Source organism: Grampus griseus (assembly GCF_964374135.1).
Source record: "Grampus griseus genome assembly, chromosome: 2".
In the NCBI taxonomy this organism is placed as follows: domain Eukaryota; kingdom Metazoa; phylum Chordata; class Mammalia; order Artiodactyla; family Delphinidae; genus Grampus; species Grampus griseus.
This window is the reverse complement of record NC_139018.1, coordinates 163,633,352-163,645,877: the sequence shown is the minus strand read 5'-3', so window position 1 is coordinate 163,645,877 and position 12,526 is coordinate 163,633,352. Positions and strand designations below refer to the sequence as shown.

Genomic DNA, 12,526 nt, shown 5'->3' with positions numbered 1-12,526 from the left:
TGAGAAGCCTTCATATACTTATTGGCCTTTTGTATATATCTTCTTTGGAGAAATCCATTGCCCATTCCAAAAAAATGTTGAGTTGCAAGAATTCTTTACATATTCTAGATGTAAGTCTCTTATCAAGTATATGATTTCCAAATATTTTTCTCCCGTTATCTTGGTTGTCTTTTCACTTTCTTGATGGTATTGTTTGTGACACAAAAGTTTTAAATTTCTGTGTAGTTCAATTTATTTTTTCCTCTGTCACATGCTTTTGGTGTCATATCTAAGGGACCACTGGCTAACCCAAGGTCACTAAAATTTACTCTTATTTTTTTAAATAAGAGTTTTATAGTTTTAGCTTTTACCTTTAGGTCTATCACCTATTTTAAGTTAATTTTTTTTTTATCTTTGGTTTCATGTCTTTCATTGGTTTTGTAAAATTCTTGGCCATTGTTTCTATAATTATTGCTTCTGCTTCATTCTCTCTCTCTCCTCTTTTTCTAGGACCCCAGTTATATATGTGCTAGATTTATTCACTGTGTCCCACATCATTTTTTTAAACATCTTTATTGGAGTATAATTGCTTTACAATGGTGTGTTAGTTTCTGCTTTATAACAAAGTGAATCAGCTATACGTATACATATATCCCCATATCTCCTCCCTCTTGCGTCTCCCTCCCACCCTCCCTATCTCACCCCTCTAGGTGGTCACAAAGCACCGAGCTGATCTCCCTGTGCTACCACATGCATTTAAAGCTCTGTTCTCTTACCATTCTTTTTTCTCTCTGCTTCAGTTTGGATGTTTTTTTCTTGACCTATCCTCAAATTCACTAATCCTCTCTTCTGCTGTGTCCAGTCTGCTGTTAAACTCATCCACTGAGTTCTTGATTTCAGATATTACATTTTTAAATTTGAGATTTTCCATTGATTCAATTCTCTGTTGAAATTCTGCATCTTCTAATCCATTTTGTCCACTTTTTCTTTTATTTTATTTTATAAACTATTGCTCTACTTTATAATAGTTATTTTAAAGTTCTTATCTGGACTCCAATAGCTGGCTTATCTGTGGGTCTTCTATTATCTATTTTTTTCTCTTGACTATTGGTAAAATTTTCCTGTTTTTCTCACATCTCATAATTTTTTTTATTATGTACCAGAGTTTTATATTAAAAACAATAGACAATAGGATTGATGTTATTTTCCCCTAGAGATGAAAATAGACAAATAGGATGAGGATCAGGGATGGAGCTGGGTAGGGATTGGGTTGGAGTTTTAGTAAGATTCATTCAACTTCTGGTTTCTCTGTTTCTTAGGTGTGATTCCTCTGGGCTTTTGATAGAGAGCCTGCAAGGTTTCTATCTCCTCAACCCAGCAGATTCACTTCTGCTTTTCAGAGGTTTTAAACTTAAATCTTTATCCTCCTATTCATATAACTTCAGAAATATTGCAAAGGTCTTGAGGGAGAAGACTGCCTGTGTATTTAAGCAGGCTCCTCTTTTTCGGTAGAGTTCATTTTGTATGCACTGGTAGAATGTGGGGAGATTTTACTCTTCCTATCCTTCAGTCTTTCGGCCTCCTGCATGACCCCAGAATTCAGCAAATATTCTGTGGGAAAGCTGGCTGTAAGTCTGGGCCTCCTCTCTACATTTCCAATCCATTACACAACTCACAAGACTGTTAAACATTTCACTGGCTTCTCTCTTCCTGTGTACATTGCCTCTGCCCAGGCTAAGCGTCATCAGTCCATGCCCAGAATCATTAAATGTCACCAGATAAAGAAAACAGCTGTTCATTGTGAGCTCACTTAGTCCTGGCTTCAGCAAAAGAAGATTTATTCAACTGCATTGTCCTCTGGGGGATGAGACTGAACACGTGAAGATGCCAAATTAGAAGTCTAAATGTAAATAGCACTGTGGTCTTTGCAGAGACCTAGACCAGAACAAGCAAGGACATCACTTCAGAGTGGACTAGTGTTATTGGAACTGGTAGGAAGAAGCCTCCAGAGCAATACCTTATAGCAGTGAGAAGCAATAGCAGTGCTGTATTGAATAGACTTCAGTTCTGCTTTTCAGCTTGACCTTGGGAAGAGAACTATTCCCTTTAGATGGAGGAAGTCCTTGGGGTTCTTGGACAACATAAGAATAGAGCTCAAGAGGGAAATACCAGATCACTAAAATATCAGTGGCAATATGGCACCAGTTTCAAATGTTATACTGCACTTAATTTAATGGTCAAATTAGGAGAAAAGATGAATGTTGGGATATCATGTAGAAGTAGTTCTTAAGATTATTGCTCTCATTTTATTTTGATGTTTTAATCATTGAATAAACAGTAAGCTAACGTAGATGTGGTAAAAATGCCTCTCACTTTAAGAAAACTGATATATCAAAAAATCAAACTAAAAAACTGTAGGGGGAGGCATGGAGGTGGGGAGGTGTTCACAGGATTCCATTCAACTAATTGAATGCTAGCATGTGCTATGCCTTGTGCTTGGAACTGGGAATACACAGAAAAGGTGATACCCTTTGCTATGGACTGAATGTTTGTGTCCTCCCCAAATTCATATTTTGAAGCCCTCATTCCCAATGTGATGGTGTTTGGAGGTGCAGCCTTTGGGAGATAATTAGGTTTAAATGAGTTCATGATGGTGGAGCCCACCTTGTGGGATTAGTGCCCTTGTAAGAGGAAATGCTAGATCTCTCTCCCCCTCCCCCACACTCCCACCATGTGAAGGTACAGCAAGAAAGCAGCCCTCTGCAACCTGGAAGAGGGCTCTCACCAGAACTCGACCATGCTGACCTTTCCCCATTACAGACTTCCCAGCCTCCAGAATTGTGAGAAATAAATGTCTGTTGTTTAAGCCACCCAGTCTATGGTATTTTGTTACAGCAGCCCTTGCTGACTGAGACACCCCTGCTCTTGTATCTTTGAAAGTTAAGCCTCATGATGAATTTAAAATGGGATTAATTCAAGCATATATATTATTTTTAAGCAAGATATACTTGCATTCATTTAACTATTTTAAAATATATATATTTTTTTAACTCTGCAGTAATGGAATGATTTCTTCAGTAAGATTTACTTCCTGGATCCAGGTATTGTTTTTCTAACCTTTGACAAACATAATATATTTTTACTATGAGAGCTTTATCATTATCCTGTTGAGCTTAATTCAGCTGTCTGGATCCAAGATGGGAAAAGCATGAGATCAAACTCTCAAAACTGGTCAAGCGAAAGCTAAGAAGAAAATACGGTTCACACAAGAGAAAGCAATAGCGGTGAGGAGGAGGATGGAGTAGGAGGTGAGACACTGGTGGGAAAGAGAGGAGGTTTTTAGCCTAAATGTCATTAAAAATAGACCTCAGTTGGGAAGGGAACACCAGTTGGAAATCGGCTAAAGCAGATAAACTACACTTCCCCTAAGACTATGATTGAGTCACGCTTATTAATTTCTGCCAGGTTGCCTACTTTATGGTATTATGCCTATAAATCTTAATTCATTATTAGAAGTATGCTTTTTGTCTTGGTTCAAATTTCACTTCTTCTTCACCTCTCTCAAAAGGATACTTTAGACTACTCACTAGATTTGCCCCTTTCAAGTCCTAGGTTCAATTCCTCCTATATCTTTGGGGATGGAATAATGAAATGTGTGGAACAGAGGCCGTAATCAATAAATCAGTTTTCAAATATACTCTTAGTTTTCAATAATTGGGGGAGGGTAAGAAGGTAGCTGTTTCAGGGATATTTGGGATGTTCCAGGTGGATGCGCGATGTCTATAACCGTCCACGTCTCTTAATCTGTGTCAATACACGCACAGCTTCGCAGAGCGCGCCAGCGACTGAGAGGCATTTCGCGGAGGCCCAGCTCTGGGGCGCAGGTTTCTCTACTTCCGGCCCCGCCCCCTCTCCCGCGGTTGCTAGGAGACGTGATGTCACCGGAAGCAAGGCCTGGGATAGGCTAAGGCGAGGGGAAACCTCTCCCACCCGGTGCAACCTCAGCGCCCGGCGCTGGCTCGCCAGCTGTTTGTAGGCCTGGGTGAGGGGCGGGGGTCCGCGGAGGGTAGAACAGCCCGCGGCCCAGCCTGTCCCTCAGGCTAGGACCGGCCGCGGGGCGGGCGACTCCGGGGCGGCTGCCGGTACTTCCGACTGACAAGCGCTGTTCCCATAGCCCGCGCTGCCCGCCGCGTCCCTGGTCTCGGCCGACGGCGCTGCGCGGCGGGTGACCTCTCCGAGCCCCGCGCGATGACGGCGCCCTGCTCCCGGCTGGCCCGGCTTCCTCCGCGCCGCCGGCTCCGGCTCGTGCCGTTCCCGCCGCCGCTACTGTTGCTGCTGCTGGCGGCCGCGGGGCCGGCGCGCGGCTGGGAGAGCGGAGACCTGGAGTTGTTTGACTTGGTGGAGGAGGTGCAGCTCAACTTCTACCAGTTCCTCGGGGTGCAGCAGGTAAGCGGGGCCGGCCGGCCGGCCGGCAGCCAGCCCGCCGGAGGGCTGCGCCTCCGGGGCAGAAAAGTGCGGGTACGGGCGGAAAGGAGGGGGTGGGGCGGACTCTGACCCAGTTTCCTCCGAGGGAGCCGGGCACGCGGGGCAAGACTTGGTCATACTGGGCTCGTCTGCCGTCCTCAGCCCGATCCACCAGGATCTCCTCGTAACCAGTCTCAGAGGGAATGACCCGCCTTCCCCAATTCCTCACCGCCCGGCTCCCCTTCTCGAGTTCCAGTCTCAGTGACAGCAGTCTCAGTGACAGCCTGGACGGTGCCACCAGCCTGGGGTGGCGATCCCTTCTCTTTCCTCTGCCATTCTGGGGGAGATCCTTGCACCCAGCTGTGCAGGAGGAAGACGGAAGAGTGGTGTGGGTAGATCTTTTACCCTTTCCTTGCCTGCCCCGTGAATGTGGGAAGGAGTAGTCGTGTCTGCCTCCAAATTTTCACCTTCCCAATTATACTTATCTATATTTTAGCAGCCTCCTTTCCTCTGCCTTTCCGGGAAGACAGGAATACATTTTGGTTGGCCTCTGGGTTGCAGAAATTTTTCTTGCACTGTACTTTGGAATCTTTGTAGCCTGTTGGATTAGGCGTTCGTATCATAGTTTAGAAATCTGGAGGAACTTGAAGCCTCTACAGTGTTGGTCCTGGAAGTCACAGAAGGAGCCATCAAGTGTTCGGGGCAGTAGAGGCACTTGGGGAGCTCCAGGAAGAGAAGTCCAACCAGTAACGCAGGATCGTTGTCTTTTTCTTTTCCTTTCGTTTCGTTTTCTTTCCTTTTCTAGCTTGAGACTTTAACTTGTAATGTCCGTTTGTTGCTGTTTACTTACACCCTGGGAGTGGTGAATGAGGGTAGATATCCCGTCTCCGACGCCATTTTACTGGTTTAAGAATTATGGAGTTAAAGACTTAGAATTTCACACTATCTGATTGAGCCCTTCATAAAATGCTTTGAATAGTTATGGGGGAAAAAAAATGTTTACCAACAATTGTCATTCAAGGCACACTTCCCGTGACCAGATGTGAAGTGTACATTTCACTCCTACAGGTTATGATAAATTTGTGTGAACTGTTGAGCTTAACATTAAATGGAAATTTACTTTTCAATTAAATATATATAATTGAATATAAAATAGCAGTTGCCATGGCACCATGATTTTAACGAATTTCAATTTTGTAAGTTATAAAGTAGTTTAAGAATTTCACACTTCAAACTCTTCTGTGCAAACGATTATGTGGCAATTGTCTTTAGTCATTGTCTTCACCTGGTGCCACTTCCTGCTTGTAGAGATAAAGTATACCTCATTTCAAAGTAAATGGTGTCTCAATATGTGTAAAAATCACTAGTGAAATATAAATCTGAAGACTTTTAAGAATGCCTTTAATATTGAGAATATTTGTTAGAATTTACCATAGTTGATTAAATTCTGTAGCTAGAGTCTTTTACATAACCTATCCAAAGATTTTGAAGATATTTTCCAGTTATTCAAGGAAAATTAAGCCCCTTTCAGAGAATACAGAAACTTAGTAGCAGTGGTTTAAATTTTAGATTATGTAATCTAGCTTGCATGTGAACTCTCATAGAATTTTCATTTATAAATTCATGCAATTAAATTTGCAGAGTTAATTAGGCAGTGTGAACAACCAGAGCATTTAACTATATGGGCAAAGGTGGGAAAATAAAGAAGCATAGGTAATTGAGAAGATTCTGTGTGGAGGTAACATTTTAATAGAAGGATCCAGAAAATTGTTTTCATCTGTGTTTCTCTACCCAGTTGTGTTAAATTGGAAAGAATGCAGATGAAACTTTATTCTACCTAAGCAGAGAAACTGATTGGAACAAGTGCTTTACATTACATTGAATCTTAACTTTCTTAGGAGACTTTCAGGAGACCAGAAATTTGGTAGAGACAAATGCAGCCTGTCTTATGTCCTTAATGTGTAATTTTCAGGCTAAAGCCAACGAATCTCTTCTTGACTAGCCAGACATGAGGAACCAGAGCAAAGTAGGTAGGTTACTTAAGAGTGGTGACCTGGCTTTACACACTTAATCAGTTTTGTTGTCCATTCTACAGAGATTTGGTTCATACCTACTAAATATTAAACACTGGGAATTGACCAGTATGTAACACAAAACCCCTAGACTCATTTTAGTAGGGGGAAACAGTAAACAACCAAACAAGTAAATATAAATGTCAGATGGTCAGAGAAGTCCTCAGAAAGAAGTAAGGGAGTGAGCCATGTTGATAAGTGCATTCAAGGAAGGCAAACGGTTAAGCGCAAAGGCCTTGGAGCTTACTTAGTATTTGAGGAATGGCAAGGCAGCCAATGTGGCTGGAGCAGGGTGTATGGGGAGGACAGTAGTAGATGAGATCAGAGTCATGGGGGGCCGGGGAAGATCTTGTAGGGCTTCAACGTAAGTCATGAGGACTTTGGCTATTATAAGTAAGTTGGGGATCAAGGGGGGTTTTGAACAGAAGAGGTACATAATTTGACTTAAATTTCAAAACGATTATTGAGTTGGAGATCAATGATATGTATGTTATCAATTATTGGATAATTGTGGTGTACAATGTAGAATGGACCTGGGTGGTGCAAAGTGGTCAGATTCTGGATATAATTGGAACATAGAGCTGACAGCATTTTGCTAATTGTTTGAATGTGGGATGTGGAGGCGGGGAGTGGGGAAGAAAAGTTGAGGATAATTTGAAAGCTTTTTCTAAACCTCAGAAAGTGAATAAATACTTGTCTAATTGCACTTGCCACTTACTGAGATGGAGAAGCCTGGAATAGAAGCAGGTATGGTTGGGGGAAAATCAGTAATTTGGTTTTGGTCATGCCAAATGTGAGGCGTCTAATAAACTTTCAAGTTGGTTATCTAAGCCTGGAGTTGTAAGGAGAGGGTTTGGGCTGTGCATAATAAATTAGGGAGTCCCTGGCACTCCGTAGGTAATTTGAAGCCACAAAACCAGGTAAGTTCACCAGGGGAGTGAACGTAAAAGAGAAAAGAGGGGTCTGGGAGCTGGACCATGGGAGGAACCAGCAAAGGAGAAGAGGAAGGAACAGCCAGCGAAGTAGCAGGCAAATCAGCAAAAGATGGTCTCTTTCAAGTCAGGTGAGGAAAGTATTTTAAAGAGGAGGAAGCAATCAGCTGGGCTAAATGCTGATGATAATTCAAATAAGATGCGTTCTGAGCATTGACTGTTGAATTCAACAGTGTGGAGGTCATTGGCTACTTTAGCAAGAGCTGTTTCAGTGGAGTGGTGAGATCAATAGATTCGTTACATTGGGTTCAGGAGAGAAGGAAAGGGGCGGAATTGGAGACAATTAATAGAAAAAAACTTTTTTTTGAGATCTCCATACCCCAAACTAGACTCCAGGGATGATTAGTGACTTAATGTGGCATCCATTTTATCCCTTTTTCCACCAGGTCTAAAGTAGTTTGCTCAGTCACTCCCTAAACTCTATAATTGGAATAATCAATTAGATTATTAGACTTTTCGAACTTGAACTAGGCTTGAATTACACTTTTAGAACTTGAACCAGGCCACTTACTGACTTATGACCTTGTCAAGTTATTACTTCATTTTTAGGACAAATGGTATTTTCTTTCTTTATTTACTTCATAGGAGACACTTAAATATTTATTAAATGAAAAAATATGAACATGGTAACTAAAACTAAATAGTAATTCACCGAATGAGTAATTGCTTGACTGTTTTTATTCAATAGGTTATATTTATATTGGCCTTTTATTGCTCTCATCCAGCAAAGGAATCCCTCTCCTTGTATTCCCAAGTTTCAGATTGGTTCTAAAAGCTTTCAAAGGGATTCCAGAAGATTTTAGTGGACATGTGTATACAGGTGACATAGCAGAGGCTCACTCTATTTTTAGAATGGCTTTGATTGTTCACAGGGCATTCCAATTTGGATATTGCATCTTTTCAGAGAATACAAGGTAGAAGATTAGAAGAATGTAGGAGAAAAGTAGTGTTATTGAAATACCTCTCATTAGTAACTTAAATTCTAGGTCCCCAAACAGTATTTATATTTATTCTAACAGCCCCTGCTCCTTGGATACCTGTATTTCTTGTGGGATCAATTTTTTTCATTGTCTTTTGGGTCCATGACTTACTTTATACTTTGTACAGTGTTCTAGCCGACAATAAATACTTCATAGTCATTTAAAAATCTGTCAGTTGAAATTGTAACAAGCTAAGTTAGCTTAAATTTTGCAGCATTTACTTTCTGATGAAATCAGAGTAATTTTCTTGGTGCCAGTCATTACAGATTCCTATTCATAGAGCTAGAAAATGTGCCTCTTTCTCTTAGAAAATTTTTAATAACTGCATCCTTACATTCAAATGAATGCTAAAACTTGGTTAAAAGAAGAAAACTATTGTTAAGTGACATGTGCTTACAAAATGTTGGATTTTAACTTTTTAATCAGAATTAATAAATCTTTTAAGCTCTTTCAGTCTGTATTTCAGATGCACAGAATGTACAGAGTAGCAGCCTGTATAAGGAAGGGACAGTTACAGCACACTCATCCTACATATACCCAAGGGGAAGGACTCCCTTAAAGAAACAACTGCTGATCTCTTGACTCATCTCTTACATCTTTCCATGGATGAGTTACCTTGTTGGAGGGTGATCACCTTTGGTCTGCTTTGCTTGATTGGGGAGAGCTAACTAACTAAAAAGCGAGAAGTAATGAGGCTCATTCTTAACAGACCAGTAAGGCAGTTGTTATCCTGGCCAGACTTTCTCTTGAGTGTACTGTCTCAAAGTCTAGGCTGGATCATCAAAAACTCTAGAAACAATAAATGCTGGACAGGGTGTGGAGAAAAGGGAACACTCTTGCACTGCTGGTGGGAATGTGAATTGGTACAGCCACTGTGGAGAACAGTATGGAGGTTCCTTAAAAAACTACAGATAGAACTACCATATGACCCAGCAATCCCACTACTGGGCATATACCCTGAGAAAACCATAATTCAAAAAGAGTCATGTACCAAAATGTTCATTGCAGCTCTATTTACAATAGCCCAGAGATGGAAACAACCTAAGTGTCCATCATCGGATGAATGGATGAAGAAGATGTGGCACATATATACAATGGAATATTACTCAGCCATAAAAAGAAACAATTGAGCTATTTGTAATGAGGTGGATAGACCTAGAGTCTGTCATACAGAGTGAAGTAAGTCAGAAAGAGAAAGACAAATACCGTATGCTAACACATATATATGGAATTTAAGAAAAAAAAAAGTCACGAAGAACCTAGGGGTAAGACAGGAATAAAGACACAGACCTACTAGAGCATGGACTTGAGGATATGGGGAGGGGGAAGGGTAAGCTGTGACAAAGCGAGAGAGAGGCATGGACATATATACACTACCAAATGTAACGTAGATAGCTAGTTGGAAGCAGCCGCATAGCACAGGGAGATCAGCTAGGTGGTTTGTGACCACCTAGGGGGGTGGGATAGGGAGGGTGGGAGGGAGGGAGACGCAAGAGGGAAGAGATATGGGAACATATGTATATGTATAACTGATTCAGTTTGTTATAAAGCAGAAACGAACACACCCATTTTAAAGCAATTATACTCTAATAAAGATGTAAAAAAAAAAAAAAAGTCTAGGCTGGGGATGGGAGGGCCAGAATTTCTAGCAAGCCCACTTGGCTCCTATACGTAATCTCAATTCTCCAGTAGCTTTTCAGCAATAAAGGTGCTATTTGATCTCTATTTGCCTGACTTCTGTGTTCAGTTTTTTTGGATGGGAAAAGCAGAAAGTCATTAATGGGGCCTTCTCGAACCCCGGCATAGGGGTTTGAGAAATAAAGAGGAAGATCTCTTTCATAAGTGACTGGTGAATCTGTACTGTGAGTATCAGTTCTCGCCAGTGATTCTTGTAGATTCCACTGAGTTTGTGGTGTTAGTTGAATATAGTGCAGTCTTTCTCTAGTGAGTCTATTCCCTTGTAAATCTATGTCATGTGATAATCACTCCCCCATTTTCATTGTAAAATCCGAAATTATTTGTTGATTTGGAGAGAGGGAGATGTACAAAATCTGGAATGGTAGATAACCTTCCAGTCATTTATATTTCTGATGTAAAGCGTATCATGTATAGAGTTAGAGCCGAATAAATACTTGTTTAGTTGTATACATATTTGCATCAGCTTGGATTATTGTAAAATTGATTTACTTTTCTTACGTATACGCTGTTTAGTGGAGGTTGCCTGGACATATTTTATGGGACAAAGCAAGTTTATTGGGAAACTTGCCACATAATCTAGAGCTGATGGAACAGAAATCCTCTTCTAGTTGTAAGTTTCTGTTTTCTTTTTATACTGTTTTTTTTACACTAATTATGAGAACAATCCTAGAATAGTTTGTCTTTTATTATGCATAGATACACCCTAAGCTGAACTGGGAAATGGAATTGTCCTTTGTTATTACAATTATTCTTAGAGATACATTCTAAAATCTTTTTAATAAAAGTCACCATTTTACCCAGTGATTGGTGTAATGTGGTGAATTTCAACATCATATGTTTTATTCAGTGTTGGGAATGATACAGGTAGGATGGAGGTGAGGGTAGGTACTTGGCTTGATGATTGCTGAGAGAAGAACCTCCGTGGCAGTTATAAGTAACACCAGTTGACAAAATGCTTGGTATCTATATTAAACATGTTCTGACTTATTCCAAGACTATATGGTCTTGGGAATCTTTTTCTAAGTCAGGCATTATTGGGTCTATTTGGACAGTAATGACGTCAATTAATTTTACCCAGAATGAAAAACAAATCCAAAGCCTTTCTTTTCTTTTTTTTTTTTTTTCCTTTTTTTTTTTTTTTTTTGCGGTAGGCGGGCCTCTCACTGTTGTGGCCTCTCCCGTTGCGGAGCACAGGCTCCGGACGCGCAGGCTCAGCGGCCATGGCTCACGGGCCCAGCCGCTCCACGGCATATGGGATCTTCCCGGACCAGGGCACGAACCCGTGTTCCCTGCATCGGCAGGCGGACTCTCAACCACTGCACCACCAGGGAAGCCCTCAAAGCCTTTCTTGTATAGAAGTGTGCAGAGATGGAAGGAAAGGAGTGGCAGTGAAAAGAGAGACTTCTGATTGGGTGAAGCAGGACCCTAGACCAATTGATAATGAAGCTATAGTCATATGTATTTTCAAAAACCTTTCTTTATTTTCATCAAAACACCTACTTTTGAAAGGTGGGTTCTATACTAATGAATGTAAAAATATGATTATGTTTTACGTAACATCATGGTATTCCATTTGAAGAGCTAAATTTTTTTTTTACTTATATTTACTGAAATTTTTGTCTAAGAGTGTTATTAGCACTTAATTAGAAACTTAATCTAGGATTTGTGTCTCATTCTCATCCTCCTTAATACTACATTAAGTAAGGTTAGGACTCATGCACTTACTCAGAAAGTGTTTCTGATTACTGTCATCCAGCAACTGGAATCTCACGTGTAATCAGGCATGTTGCAAAAGCAAGGCATGCCGCTGTCTACATTTCTGGTTATAATATGTGCATAAAACAGTATGCTTCATTATTAGACAAAATGCCCATTTTAGTGCCAGTGAAGCAGTGGACATAAAGCTATGTGCAGCTACATGGTCAGCTAATAGAATTTGAATTAAATATTAAAGGTAAGAGTTTAAGATCAAGAATTAAATAAAAAGACACATGTCATGGTATAAGCAGCAGTATTTTTTTTTTTAATCTTTATTGGAGTATAATTGCTTTACAATGGTGTGCTAGTTTCTGCTTTATAACGAAGTGAATCAGTTATACATATACATATGTTCCCATCTCTCTTCCCTCTTGCGTCTCCCTCCGTCCCACCCTCCCTATCCCACCCCTCTAGGTGGTCACAAAGCACCGAGCTGATCTCCCTGTGCTATGCGGCTGCTTCACACTAGCTATCTACTTTACGTTTGGTAGTGTATTAAGCAGCAGTATTAAAATGGAAAAAAAGCAGTATTAAAATGCCACTGAGTGCAAACACTAGAATTCTAAAAGGAAGTAATTAATTA

The 12,526-nt window shown here is 40.7% G+C and overlaps 1 protein-coding gene across 1 annotated transcript in view; it reads left to right on the top strand.

Annotated features, from left to right (window-relative positions):
- The first annotated feature begins 4,032 nt into the window (after positions 1-4,032).
- The window catches only part of DNAJC1 (DnaJ heat shock protein family (Hsp40) member C1), a 207,622-nt gene continuing 199,128 nt past the window's right edge, over positions 4,033-12,526 (top strand). The window contains exon 1 of the mRNA XM_082648592.1: positions 4,033-4,425. Coding sequence (XP_082504718.1) covers positions 4,228-4,425 — 198 coding nt within the window. The 5' untranslated portion in view covers positions 4,033-4,227. The remainder of the gene's footprint in view (positions 4,426-12,526) is intronic.